This window comes from Haliotis rubra, unplaced genomic scaffold (genome assembly GCF_003918875.1).
Source record: "Haliotis rubra isolate DU_JTF1 unplaced genomic scaffold, ASM391887v1 Scf621, whole genome shotgun sequence".
NCBI lineage: Eukaryota > Metazoa > Mollusca > Gastropoda > Lepetellida > Haliotidae > Haliotis > Haliotis rubra.
This window is the reverse complement of record NW_025767326.1, coordinates 538,231-552,728: the sequence shown is the minus strand read 5'-3', so window position 1 is coordinate 552,728 and position 14,498 is coordinate 538,231. Positions and strand designations below refer to the sequence as shown.

Genomic DNA, 14,498 nt, shown 5'->3' with positions numbered 1-14,498 from the left:
AAGACCGTAAATTGGTAGACACACGTATATCCAGAATTACTGTAGAATTTCTCTCCGTTATTAAAGTTCTTGATAATTTAGGTTGAGAGGATTTTGGAATTTTCAGATAGGTATTCGATACACACTTAGCAAATGAACACAATTCAAGTCGAAAAACGCATTTAATCGCTGCTTGTTGATAGGGAGGGCCAGAAACAAACCGTTTCTTTACGAAACGTCTCCAACGATTAAACCTGTCATATTAACAAGTGCGATAACTCTTTGCCTTTACTTGACCTTTACCAGCTGTTCAGTTGTGGGCCCGGTTGTTCAAAAGCCTGTTAAATTTTAACGGACCGTTAACTAGTCCTTAACGGTCCGTTAACGTTAACAGAGCAAAAGCCTGTTGCTCAAAGTGCCGTTAACCTTTAACGACCCGTTAAGCCCACGTTAACTTAACGGAAGGGGAGGGGGTACATTAGCTCACTAACATTACCATTAGCATCAGTTCTAGGTCTAGCTCCATGGTGACAACATGGCGTTTATTGTCCAGCCGAATGCAGCATTCATGAACATTAGACCACAAAGAAAACTTAAGGAATTCAGGAATTTTTCTGTTGAGTTTAATGAAATGGAATTACACCAAAGATACCGATTTCGAAGAGATTCCATTGACTACATAATATCTTTGGTTCGTGATGATGTGGAGAGAGACACAAAAAGGAACCATGCTCTCACTGTAGAGATGCAGGTGCTAGTCACCTTGAGGTTCTTGGCCAGCGGTAGTTTCCTACAGGTTGTGGGAGACACGGTTGGCCTTGATAAGAGTACAGTTTCGAGGACTGTTGATAGAGTGTGCGATGCTCTTGTTCGAAAGCGGCATCAGTTTATCAAGTGGCCAAGCGTACAAGAGAAAGACAAGATAAAGAAGGGCTTTTTTGAGATTGGAGGTTTCCCTAATGTCATCGGTTGCATTGATGGTACCCATGTCCGGATTCAGGCACCCACCCAAGATGAGCCTGCTTATGTCAACCGTAAGGGCTGGCACAGCATAAACGTGCAGGCTGTTTGTGACGATAAAGGTATGTAAACAACACCTTCACAGTTAAACTTACTTGCAATGTTTACTTGTTTCAAAGTGTGTCAAGTAAAGCCGATATATCACTTCAGTGTACATGATTGAAAACTGTCATCTGTTTAAAATGAAAACAGAATGTGAGAGTGAGCTCCCTTGGTATAGTCTGTATGATAAAAGTAGAGGTAATGCTTATACTCATTTATAGCATGACAAATATTTTTATAAGAATTGAGATTGGTTTTTCCAGAAATTCAGTAGGAATGAATTTACATTTTGCATGATTATTACTTCAAATCTATAAATTGAATTTAAGAAAAAAAAATTATATATATATATGGGGTTTTTTTAACAGGAAATATAACCAACTTGTGTGCCAGCTGGCCAGGCTCCACCCATGACAGCCATATATTTAGGACATCAAATCTGAGACAACACTTAGAAGCCAACCACACCAGAATTTCAGATGGGTTTGTCCTTGGAGATAGTGGATATGCATGCCGGTAAATTTTCATATCTTACATGAAAAAACTTACAGTTTAAATCTAATTTGCTTGAAAGCCTAAATTCAAGTTTTTGGCTAATAATTATTGCTCAACGAGTCAAATGTAGCTTTCCATACATGTAAATTATGATATGGTATTTTTCTAGTGAAGTGAAATATTTTTTTTATTTCAAATTAGTCAGCATTTCCAATGAATGCCTCCTTCATACTGATGTTGTGTTTGCAGACCCTACTTACTCACTCCCTACCTTCACCCACAAGGGAACCCTCAACAGCGGTATAACGACAGACTGTGTAGGACCAGAGTCACCATAGAGAGGACCTTTGGCCGATTAAAACGAAGGTTTCATGTTCTGCATTCTGAGGTATTAAGATATAATAATAATGCACTTGTATAGCACCTAATTTCCAATCGGTGGCTGCTTAGTGGTGCTTCACAAGGTTAAAAATAAGAATAAAATAACAGAGTTATTGGTTGAAGAGAAATTGCATTTCCTCACAATTGATTTAAAGTAAGGGCAGATAGCAGTTTAAAGGAAATGTAATATTTTCAGTAAGATATGTAAAATATCATATTTCTATGATAAAGTTTTCAATACATAAATAATGTCTGATTGCTTATTTGATTTTTAAATAGCAAATAATGTGATATGCTTTTTAACTTTGTTTTAGATCCGTATGAACCCAGGAAAGGTGTGCAAAATTATATTGACCTGCGCAATATTGCACAACATAGCTATCTTTCGGAGTGAGGTTCTTGATGTCGATGATGCCCATGTGAGACAGGACCAGCCACCCATTGACCACTACAGAGGACGGAATGACGGCAAGGCTATCAGGGATCATATAGCAAGTACTTTCTTTGCTAACTAGGTAAGTAGAAGGTTTTTTATAAATATAATCTGTATTAAACACCATGTTTAGGTCAGTTCAAGATTACCTGTGTATTAATTTACAGGGATATGTTAAAAATTTTGTAATAAACAAGCACAACTGAAACATTACATATGTATGAAACAAATATATTATTTTTTATAATATCTATATTTACTGAATCTAATTCAAAATAGCTTTGTCTTTAAGAAACAAAATCACAATGACATAAGACATGGTCAAAGTGAGATAATGGCAAAGGTGTGATGTAGGTGGATTGTCTCCCTTTGATTAAAACCAATAAAGAGACTCAGGAATTTTAACTTTTGATACTTGTTATAAAATTACACTGGCTAAGTTGATTCATAAATGAAAAAGAGTTCATTTTGAGCAAATGAATATTTTATTAAATGATATTGAGCACTATTATAATTTGATATGAGTGTTAATAGTTAATAGTAGTTTGTATATACAGATAGAGTAATATGGAAGAAAACAATTTAAGTAGATTTACCAGCTAATTCACTTAATCATTATCAACAAACTATTACATTAACAATGACATCATTAATTGTGACATTATTAATGCAGCATAGACATCAGAAGCTGTGTTGGATTAAGGTTAATGTCCAAATCATTCTGAGCCAACAGGCGATGAAGTAGTTCAATCTGTAGTTTCAACCTCTGCTTCTCTAATATCAGTTTTTCTTTTTTCAGACTCTGGTTCTCTCTCTCTCCTGCTAAGACCTGGTACTGCATATGGAGTACATCATCATTACTGTGCTTAGTCTTCCTGGATTTTCTCAGTCTGCCCTGGATCTTCTCTGTCTGCACTTCATCTTGCCTGCTTGATGGTGGAATTTTAGAACATTCAATTGGTGTATCCATGGGTGATGCTGGTAGTTTGACGCCAGATTCAGGATCAGTTGAAATAGTTTGCTGATTATTTGTAGAAAAAGATACTAATTCCATTGCTTCCATATCTTCAAGATTGACTGTTTCTGTAATTGACAAGTGTTACATTGCATCAGATTTAAATATACTAATATAGTGTAATGTGTCATACAACTCATTGTTTACAAATTAATACTTATAACGTTCAATTTAGTAACTGATTTTTTTAATCTGCAACATGATGTCTTGTTATTTTCATCATTAGTTTCTATATTTAGAATCAAGAATTTAAAAAGTAATTAAAAATTGTTAATCAGTTTCATATCATTATTATATTTTCTTTCATAAGAAATGAAGTTGTACAGAATAAATACATTATCTGTTATAGATTTGTATATTTAATGCTAATATAATGTCTTCATTCACAACTTTCATACATTTAATAAAATCTTTTATTCAGTTCAAGTGAATACATTCTTGTTTTGTGTGTTATCATGACTTAGTAGTCATTAGATATATTGCTACCTTTGAAGCTGTGAAATTACTGATTTTTTCATTTATGGTCATTCACAATCATAATGGATTTGTTATCCTAGTTGAAATTATAATGTAACATATGTATTTTCATTCTCCATGCATTAAAACATAACCTTGATGAAATACAAGACATATATTTATTTCTATTTTTCAAATAAATCTGTGCTATTAAATTGCACAGGAGCAGTGTCATGGATTGAGTGGATGCCCAATCTCTGTCTTGAGAAATTTTATTCACAACGGAAAGCCGGAATGTTAGTTTATATTTTTTGAAAAAAATCAGTATCTTAATTTAGATCATTCACATCACTATTGACGCAAAACAACTGCCAAAATTAAATAATAGCAATCGTAATGTTTAGTAAAATCAGTAACATCAGTCTACTAGTGACAGGCAATCTATAAATAGGATCACAACACTCCCTACGGAGCGATAAATAAGGCTCTTCCAAACACCACCGTCGACAACCCATACTAAATCACCGGATGTGGGGAGCGGCAACAGTTACGCCTATGGGATCTTACGATGACATCAACGTTATGTTTGGAGAAAACACTTGATAATTTTGTGTTTGATAGATGAAAACATCATTTATCACTCAAGGTTAGTAAAATAAAAACTTTAAATGACATTTCAGTCTACGAAATCACAGTCTCCCACATTAATGATGAAAATTACGTTTTTGTCTTACATCGTTGAAAACCGGGATATTTCATCATGCCTAACATTTTTTTATCATCTGCATACTATGAAATATTAATTCATTCAATTACATGTAGTACAAATGTGGTGGGATAGAAAATTATAGGTAATTAGTAGTATGTAAACTTTTCTGAAACAGGCTAGTAATTATAGTCTGAATGGATAACTGAGCTTCAAGGGTGGCGCTGATTGTCACTTCCTCTTCCTCTCAAAACATGTTAGCATGGACGCTACTGTTAAAATATTGGGAACAAGCTGTTAGTTTACCACAATATAGCATGAATTGGTAAGTTTAATACTTAGGAGTTGTTTGCGAGTTGTTTCTTATTAGTTTTATGACAGTTTTAAGCATATATCTTACACAATTTAGATCGATGGTAAGCGATGGTTAGATTAAATTTGACCACATAGTGGTACTAAACATCGAATTTGCACATTTTATGCCAGGAAAATCAAACTTTATTTCGCTAAAAATATTGTCAATTGAATGAATTCATCATTACATCAACATGTTCTTATGTTTAGGCCTCTTATTTCTTACCACATGGGCTTATTTCAGTCTCCATCCCTCCAGGAACGCCGCTGAAAGAGGCTGTATCCTTCATGGACTCTATGATGGTTGCCGTTGCCTGGCTCATCTCTAGGGGTGGCGGCCCTCCCCCCGTCTTCCTTTGCTGCATCTTGTAATTACTGAATGTCTTTTTTGCTTTTTGGGCCATGTTTCCCCATTTTTCCTTGACTTGATCGACAGTACGGAAGCAAACGCCTTTGTTGTTTACACAATCTGTTATTTTCTGCCAGATTGCAGCCTTGCCCTTGTTAGTGACCTCATTGCTGAATTTTTTATTAAGGATCTCAGCATTTTCTTGAAACATTGCCTGAATTGCATTCTCTTCTTCAGCACTGAAATTTTTTCTTCTTTTTCTTTTTTTACAGTCAGAGGTTACTGGGGTCATTTCAGGTGCTTCTTGTTGCGATGCCATTTTGACAGGGAATCATGGGACAGTATGCAAGGAATTGTGGGTAATGGTTAGGTCCTTAACAGGCTGTTAACCTCTAATCATACCATTAGTTAACGGCCTGTTAAAAACACCTTCCAGCAACCAAATTTTAACGTACTGTTAACTAACTTTTCGTTAGCTATTTAACGGGTCGTTAGTGTTTAACGGTACGTTAAAATAACGGTGCTTTGAACAACCGGGCCCACCTGATGAAGGACCTGGAATGGTCTCGAAACGTCGTGAGAGAAATTAAAAAAGAAGTTTAATCCATAAAAATATCTTGGACATCAATGTACAACTTCTAAATGCCACTGAAAGAAAACAATAAATTACCAAAAGGTGCAAAGTACATTTTATACCGACAAACAGAGACTAAGATCCGGGTTAGAACTGGTCTTCAGTAACCCATGCTTGTCGTAAGAGGCGGCTAACGGGATCGGGAGGTCAGGCTCGCTGACTTGGTTGACACATGTCATCGTATCCTAGTTGCGCAGATCGATGCTCATGCTGTTGATCATTGGTGTGTCTGGTCCAGACTCGATTATTTACAGACCGCCGCCATATAGCTGGTATATTGCTGAGTGTGGCTTTAAACAGCAAACAAACCTTAATTTCCGCTTATCCTCACATTGTAGGTACCTCACACCACCTTCTCAACAAGTTTTCGATTAGTAATGGGAGTCATTTGAAACAACCTGTTTCCAACTTAAAATGGTTAGAATTGGTCTTCAGCAACCCTTGCTTGTGAGAGGCGACTAACGGGATCGGGTGGTCAGGCTTCCTGACTAGGTTAATGCACGTCGATTTATTACCCAATTGTGTCAATCGATGTTTATGACCTCTGTCAGTGGTCAAGGTACGGTTATTTACAGACCGCTGTAATACATAGAATACTAAGAATACTAGAATACTAATACTGGAATAATACGAAGTACGGCGCTAATTACACACAAACAGGGAATCACACATCAACAGGGATCTGTCAATATTGTTCTAATGCGGGCATTCAAGTGTCAAGATTGCTTTGCAAAATAACATTAACTGTGTAAACACTGAAAGAAACGTCTCCTCAAGATTCCCATGGGCATTGATCTCAAACGTGAGGAGTTCTTTTCTCAAAACCAATAGCACCGGCAAAGATAGGCCGTTGACTATGAAACTCGACAGAAACAATGGACCAATGTGTAGATATGGTGATTGTCTTTATTTATTTTTAATAGTAACCGCAGGGACCATGATTGATTTTTGTCAAAATAAACCCAGACTAATAATCGCAAATTACACATTGAAAAATACAATCAATTGTATTGACGCAGGCTTGATAAATAACACAACAATGCTATATCATCACAGGTGAGCACGAAACTGATTCGATCCCTCATATTAGTACGATGTGTGCAGACCAATACAAATGATATTAACAATAATTATAAGCGCGTTTCTATTGCGCTAAACTCTATTCACTAGATGAGTGCTCATAGCGCTAACATTCAAAGCATAGCACATTATTACCCCGGATAAACCAAGCTGCCTGTTACGGGCTAGAAGGTTATAGTCACATGACTTATATCATCTGGGGCGGTGTAGCCTAGTGGTTGAAGGCGTTCGGTCGTTACGCTGAAAACCCGGATTCGACTCTCCACAAGGGTACAATGTGTGACGCCCATGTTTAGTGTCCCCTGTCGTAATATTGCTAAAAGCGGCGTAAAACCATACTTATTCAGTCACTCACCGCTTATCCCACCGGGTACCCATTTTCTGCTGGGTGAACAGAGGCAATTTTGAACAAACTCATTTGCCTAAGGTGAGACCACGCGTATCACATGTGCTTCGCTGTGGGGCAGAATTGAAGTCCAATAAACTCTAAGGAGTCAAGCTGTCAAACACGGTCACCCATAGAAGGACTCCCCGTGCTCAACGTTGTTTAACTTCAACGGATGTGTGACCTGTGCTCTATGCACAGGACCACACACCGCCACCACCATCATACGGCTGAAAATATTCTAATATTGCTACCTGTATTTAGATGATAAAGCTACTCTGTTTTCAATTTTGCGGTCCTTTATCGTTGATTTAAGACCGCTAAATTAAACATTTAGCGGTCTTAAATCAACGATAAAGGACCGCAAAATTGAAAACAGTGTTTTATTTCTGGAACTAGTATGCTTGTATTTGTAACAAGTAGCATACATAAATAAATAAAAACACAGTTTATACTGTGAGCAAGTACAATTATTTGATTTTTCTCAAGCGAATTATTAATCTCTCCTACTGTATGGCAATCGACTCGTCCAATTCAAGCCGTGAAGTCGCTAAGTTTACTCGCCGTTAACTTTATTCACGGAAATTTTTAATAACTGTTGATAACCACCCTACTATTCCCAATTTGGAAAAGACCTGACATGCCACGTTTTATGTGGGATACATGGACAGTGGAAGTGGAAGGACTGGGCATTACGGCCGGTTCGAAAGCGGTCAGGTTAGGACGTGTGGGCCGACGTGTGTTGTCGACGTCAACACACGTAGATCTGGACCCGGTTTGTATATATACTGCCGCTTTTGCGCTGCTGACGGATTTTCCAGCTTCGTAGTTTCTTCACTGGGATTAGGTTCAAGAAATTCTCCATCAAACCATTCGCTTTTTACTTAAAAAAACCCCACAGATGCTGCCGAGATAGAAATTGCCGATGTCCGACATGTTTGTTTACAAACGATAAGGTCAACGAGTTCGTTGTATTCATACGCGGTGAATCGGTCCCTTTAATTAGCGGTCTTAAACTGCCATTTAAGTACGGTTTTGATGAACTCTCAGCCAATCAGAATCGAGTATCACACAATGTCGTGCTAGAATCATACTTCCAGAATGCTAGTAGATATGTGTTGTAAACATGTTAGAACGTATATCTTTACCTAGTGAGTGATATCAGGTGCGACCACCAATTAGAGACAATATGCCCTTGGTACAAGGATTACAGAAATGATAATAACCAATTATGCTGATGTATGCTTGAAACTTTCACATTACCTGATCACAAATACGAAGAATACTATAAACGTCAGTATTGATCAAAGGGACAGAGGTCCAGGTTTGATTTCCCTCAAAATTTTGCCTCCCTTACCAATGCCGAGATCCGCTTCTGGTATAAATTGATCCCATGTCAACGCGACGTAGATCGCAGGAGAGTAACCTTTAGTGAAATGAACCAACGTCGATTACGGCACTGTCGAATATCAATTATCACATCGAGCCGAAAGTGGGATTAAAATACGAGCGGATCTTTGCGTTGTTAAGGGAGGTAACTATTACAAATTCGTACGGCTCAGACCGTTTGGCCAATCATGCTTCTATTACAGCTGAAGAGAATAATGATTCCAGTCTGCATTGTCCTCGTAGACTGTAGACTCCTCGTGGATGATCTCGCAAGAATTGACTGTACTTTGGTGGTTGAAGTTAAAGTTGTAACAGTCGTAGTCCTCAGAACATAACAGAGCACATCGTTCAAGAGTCGTTCCTAGTAAGGGAGAGTCAGCGTTGTTGGCGTTCATCCGTTTGTTAGGTGTCCGGCGGTACTCTGAATCTGAAAAACGATTTGGATCATGAGTGAGTGAATATTGATTTACAATGCACTGAAGAGTATTAAGGTGGTAAGCTGGTGCACAATAACACTGGCCACACAGTATAGTCCCCGATAGCAAACTGGTGTAACTAGAAACAAGTATTGGCCTCCAGGAATCCCCATGGGTGGGCAAAGGAAAAGTCTCATCATAAACACTCTTGATTTGTAGATCGTTATTTCGTCCATTGGTGATGTGCTTTGCAGCATTCAAGGTTCAGTGGGACTCTCGGAGGATGTCATGATAAACATGAGGTGGTCGTTTTCGGATTTGAAATATCGGTATTTCTATCGGGTGGACAGGTGACTTTCCTTTGCGTGTGTTTATGACAAGTGTCATCGTTTGGACAGGATACTGTGACCTTTTTGCAAATAATTGGATCAGTTTGCTACATCAATCAACTTATCATTGACTGACTTCGGCTTCTGTATACAAGATTGCTGTTGTTTGAATCTCATGGGACCAAATTTTCTTCTCGAGTCATCGTGTGTATTTATGAGACGAATTCGTGTAACCGGTATTCAAATGATGATAACTGTAACAGGGAATGGTCGGGGCTGACAGGTACTTCGAGTTATGCATAATGTTCGAGACACCGGCATTCGACTCATCGGGAATTGACTGTACCTGGTATCATCACTATTTGACAGATGTTGCTAAGCAACAGCCTTATTGTTACACGGAAAAGATAAAATTATTAGGCAGGAATATCGCAACAATCACAAGTTTTATCGTTTAATATGGCAATAGTCATGCTTGTAAGGTATGGATATAGAAAAAAGATGTACTTGTTCAGCATGATTTCTACATACCTCTTGATGCCTGGATATGGAAACGATTAATATGTAAATCATATTAATACATGAATATAGCAACACACATACCTGTTATGCATGAGTCCGGTCCGTACACTTCGAGTTCGCAAATTGTAAATCTGTCGTCCCCGGGATTCTTGAATTTACGTCTTAGTTTGACATAACGTCCCGTGAACACCGTGGTACAAGGCAGAGTCACTGGTGCGCCTGCAAGGACCACGCCCTCGTGATCTAAGCATAGCCGAGGCGGTTGTGAGGGGTACTTGATGGGGTCATGCTCATACACTTCCACAAAGAAGTCATGAAGACGTGTTTCTGGAAAAAAGGGGAGAAAGAACTAAATTTACACCAATGAAATCGGACATTTATCTGCAATAAATTGTGTCAACACGTTTTTGTGACCCAAACCTTTAAATAGCATACATAAGGCGCAGCTATACTACATACATAATTGAACAAGTGCCTCTTACGCCGAGTTCGGAGCAAACTTAAACATGACGCATTGAATGTCTGTTCAGTTTCTTTGATAACAGAAAGTAATGGCGTGTTTTGAACCTGTTTGTCAAAATAACTCTAAGACAACCCGTGAAGATCCGGGTCAGAATTGATCCTCAGGAACCCATACTTGCCGTAAGAGGCGACTAACTGGATCGGATGGTCAGGCTCGCTGACTTGGTTGATGTCACATGTCACATGTCACGGTGTATCAGTTGTGTAGATCGATGCTCATGATGGTGATCACTGGATAGTCTGGTCCAGACTCGATTATGTCCAGACCGCCGCCATATAGCTGGACTATTGGTGAGTGCGGCGTTAAGCAACAAACAAACAAAGGCAATCGACCAGAACACCAAATCCATGGATCAAAACCCAAACCTATCTCTTTACTCACCGCAACAAGTCCCAGTACGTGCTGTGGCCACTATTGTTGTGATGGCATAGTAGCCAAGTAGATCAACTTGCCACCAAGGGCCTGGATCATTTGCTGCGGCTTGAAAGCAGGACATGGAGCCCCAGCCCGGATTGTTGTTACCGTCTACTGCTCCACTTGAATTGACACCGTAGAAGCTGCTTTCTGTGGTCGGCTTCCTCAAAGCTAGATTAGTTGTAGCTTGAACTGAAAAATATTTTATATTTGGGTCAGTGTAGATTGGAAGCTTCTTGGTGACTTTCCTTGCTGAAACTTTGATGACGTAACGCTAGTGTTCTGAGCAAGAATTCATTGGCCATTCTGAATGTGTAAACTCGACGAAACTGCTGATCAGTTTGCAATACCACGGATAGATTACGTGTGTAACATAACAAGCGTTGACTCACAGGAGCTCGTTGATCCAGCTACCCGTGGAGGTCCGGGTTAGAATATTGATCTTCAGTTACCCATGCTCGTCGTAAGAGGCGACTAACAGGATCAGGTGGTCAGGCTAGCTGACTTGGTTGACACATGTCATCGGTTCCCAGTTGCGCAGATCGATGCTCCTGTTGTTGATCACTGGATTCTGGTCCAGATTCGATTATCTACAGACCGCGGCCATAAAGCTGGAATATTGCTGAGTGCGGTGTATGACTAAACTCACACACTCACTCACTGGTTGATCCAGCCTCCGTAATCAACACGTATAGATTCTCATGATTTCGTCCATGAATCGTTAATAATCTAGCCGGTAATCTACTGATGATACCGTCCGATGTTCAGTAGTAACTTGATATCTGTCACATATTTCACGGTTAAAGCTTCACTTGGTTTTCAGTCAATATGTTGCAGCCTACAAAGAAACATTACCGCTGCCTGTTATTAGTATTGTCATGGAATAATAGAACACATATGATCGGTATACGTAAGTCTTGTATGCATAATCTGCACTATAAAGCTACACTCTGCATTCGTAACATTAATCACTAGATTTTTGCTTTAATGGCCTACTCAAGCGTGACGTTGGGGTCAGGGATGTAAAACAACTGTGTCCATAGCTGAGGAAAACAAGGAGAACAACACATGAAAATCCCGACAGAGCATCTGCAATTAGTTTCTAGGGGTGTTTGCAGATGTTGTACGTTCCAGCTTTACACAAATATCAGAATCTTAATTTTGACTGAAACACGTTTTTACATATATTCTTCAATTACAGTTAAGAACTATACGGTTTTTGTCTATCTGATGCGTAAATACAGATTACTTTGAGAGCACTTTCTAAAACCCTACTAAAAGGACATTTCAAAAACATATTTACTTATTACCTATCGTATGTTCCTAATTTCGACATGGTATGATCAAACAATGTCATTAATTAATTGTTACCGCTTAAAGGACTATTTATTTTGGCTTGTGTATTTCTTATAGTATACTGTATTCGTGTCACAAATTACTTTTGAATACACATTGACAACGCCAGAGAAAAAACAATCTCGGGTATCATCCGAAACAGATTCCATCGCCATGACAATCGTTTACCGGACTGAGATATTTCGCACATTGTTTTATGCCGTAAACTGGAAGTAAGATCCATTTCGTAAAGTCAACTAAATATTTCAGGTCAACTGACATAAATCATAAGGCAAAATACAAGCAATAACAGAATGAAAATGATCGCACCATCATCTAACATATAGCATATGGTGCCAATAACATAAAATATTGTCTTCAACAAAATAAGCTGTTCTCGGAGCAGAGGTTTGATAGTACACTTACAATCTTAATGTTCAAACATGTCATAAGACGTCTCTATGAATAACTGACTGACTGAGTTTTGGTTTTACGCCGCTTTTAGCAATATTCCAGCAACATCGAGGCGGGGGACACCAGAAATGGGCTTCACACCTTGTACCCATGTGGGGATTCGAACCCGGGTCTTCGGCGTGACGAGCCAACGCTTAACCACTAGGCTACCCCACCGCCCCTTTCTATGAATAACACAAATTAAATGTGGTAAATAAACTAACAAGAACATGAACAATAAAATCCACCTACCACCACACACTATTGCTGCCAATACCAGAACTACCATTTTGGCACCAGATGCCTGGAAATGCTATCGCATTATGAGCTTTGTGTTGCTACCACAGTGCAATATTCATCTGAAGTGTCATTGATCGCTTTCTTCCACCCAGGATCAATACGCTTCATGTTTGGATACATATGTTGTTAATGCAGATATTATATCACGCAGAGGGTTTGACAGTCTAATAATTCAGGTCTGTTTTCTAAGTAAACAACAAGAGGATTCACATGCGGGACACTCATGTGTATTGATCCTCCAGAGATGGACTGTCATTACTTTTCAACATTAAAGACACCGGTCACTATGTAAATGCGAGACTCTCACCATGAATCAGTCACAATAACAGTTTTGTTGGGGGTTTTCGCCAAAAAGTGAGCGTACTCAAACGCAGGCAAAGAAAGGCATTTGTTCCCTTGGTGCAAGTCAGTTCACAAAATGTATTTGGAAGTCATTCTGATGACTGATGCGTCAAATTTTGAAATGGCTGCGTGGAACGTTTGAAATACGTACAATTTAACTTGTTAGATGTATATGGTAGATATGTTGTAAGTTGAGGGCGATTTGCTATTTTGATTGCACCACATGTTGTAAGTCGGGTTATTTGTTTGCTTGTATTTTTGGGGAAGGTTGTTTTGTCTTTTTGTTTGTTTTAATTGTTTTTTATTGTTTGTATGTTTGTTGTTGTTGTTTTTTTTTTTGGTTTGTTTTGTTGTTGTTGTTTTTTGTTTTGTTTTGTTTTGTGTGTTTGTTTTTGTTTTATTCTTTGTTTGTGTTTGTTATGTTTTGGGGTTTTTTTTGTGGGGGGTGGGGTTTTGGTGAAAATCGACGTAGAAATGAACGTAAATTGTAAGTGAGAGTTAATAATTTCTAGTTTTAGTAGTAGGACTATGACAAAATGTGAGCAGATTACAACCGGTCGTGACGTGTGACTCTAGATATTATAACTGACGATGTTCTGAGTGGGTGAGTGAGTATGGGTTTTGCGCTGCTTTTCGCAATATGCCAGTAATATCACGGCGGGGGAAACCAGAAATGGGCTTCACACATTGTAACCATGTTTGGAATCGAACCAGGGTCTTCAGCCATTAAGCTACCCCACCTCCCTTCCTCCCTTAGTCAAACACCAACTCACTGGATGAGGCATACTGCGTATGAGTCTGTCCCACTCCTCTTGCAGAGATAGGCCAAGTTCAGACAACGAGGTCAACATCCTTCTTATCATAGTCCAAACCTCGTTCGATTCTGGAGAGGTCTGGGCTCGTTGTTTTTGGCATTCTCTGGTGTTGTGCTGCGTAATGAATTTATATCTCCCAACAAGCTGTCACTTCAATGTTTAAACACTTAAAACCACAACCATATTATCCAGCATTTGAAGATAAAGTAGACCAAATGTGACAAGCCGCAAACAATTGTTAAAAGAAAAGGAAATGTATAGATTTTCTAGGAACACTAAATTAAAAAAGACATCTTGCTGTCGGAAGTTTAAATTTTACAAGAGGAATTTT

At 38.6% G+C, this 14,498-nt stretch overlaps 2 protein-coding genes across 2 annotated transcripts; one reads left to right on the top strand and one right to left on the bottom strand.

The window, feature by feature from the left end:
* The first annotated feature begins 292 nt into the window (after positions 1-292).
* On the top strand, positions 293-3,991 carry LOC124256261 (putative nuclease HARBI1). Its single transcript, XM_046690228.1, has 5 exons — positions 293-1,061; positions 1,410-1,557; positions 1,786-1,924; positions 2,232-2,432; positions 3,150-3,991. Exons 1-4 carry the CDS (start codon positions 515-517, stop codon positions 2,430-2,432), a joined length of 1,035 nt encoding a protein of 344 aa, XP_046546184.1. The 5' UTR covers positions 293-514; the 3' UTR covers positions 3,150-3,991.
* LOC124256257 (myb/SANT-like DNA-binding domain-containing protein 4) lies at positions 3,015-5,549 on the bottom strand. The gene is made up of 2 exons (XM_046690222.1): positions 5,108-5,549; positions 3,015-3,433 (listed from the first exon to the last, which is right to left on the bottom strand). Exons 1-2 carry the CDS (start codon positions 5,547-5,549, stop codon positions 3,015-3,017), a joined length of 861 nt encoding a protein of 286 aa, XP_046546178.1.
* Positions 5,550-14,498: the final 8,949 nt, after the last annotated feature.

What these genes read in the sequence shown, in the direction of transcription:
- LOC124256261 (XM_046690228.1), top strand. Translation starts at nt 515, where the DNA reads ATGGCGTTTATTGTCCAGCCGAATGCAGCATTCATGAACATTAGACCA. An exon ending in GGCTGTTTGTGACGATAAAG is followed by an intron (nt 1,062 to 1,409) that starts GTATGTAAACAA and finishes TTTTTTTAACAG; the next exon opens with GAAATATAACCAACTTGTGT. An exon ending in TTCATGTTCTGCATTCTGAG is followed by an intron (nt 1,925 to 2,231) that starts GTATTAAGATAT and finishes ACTTTGTTTTAG; the next exon opens with ATCCGTATGAACCCAGGAAA.
- LOC124256257 (XM_046690222.1), bottom strand. Translation starts at nt 5,549, where the DNA reads ATGGCATCGCAACAAGAAGCACCTGAAATGACCCCAGTAACCTCTGAC. An exon ending in GACTGAAATAAGCCCATGTG is followed by an intron (nt 3,434 to 5,107) that starts GTAAGAAATAAG and finishes TGTCAATTACAG; the next exon opens with AAACAGTCAATCTTGAAGAT.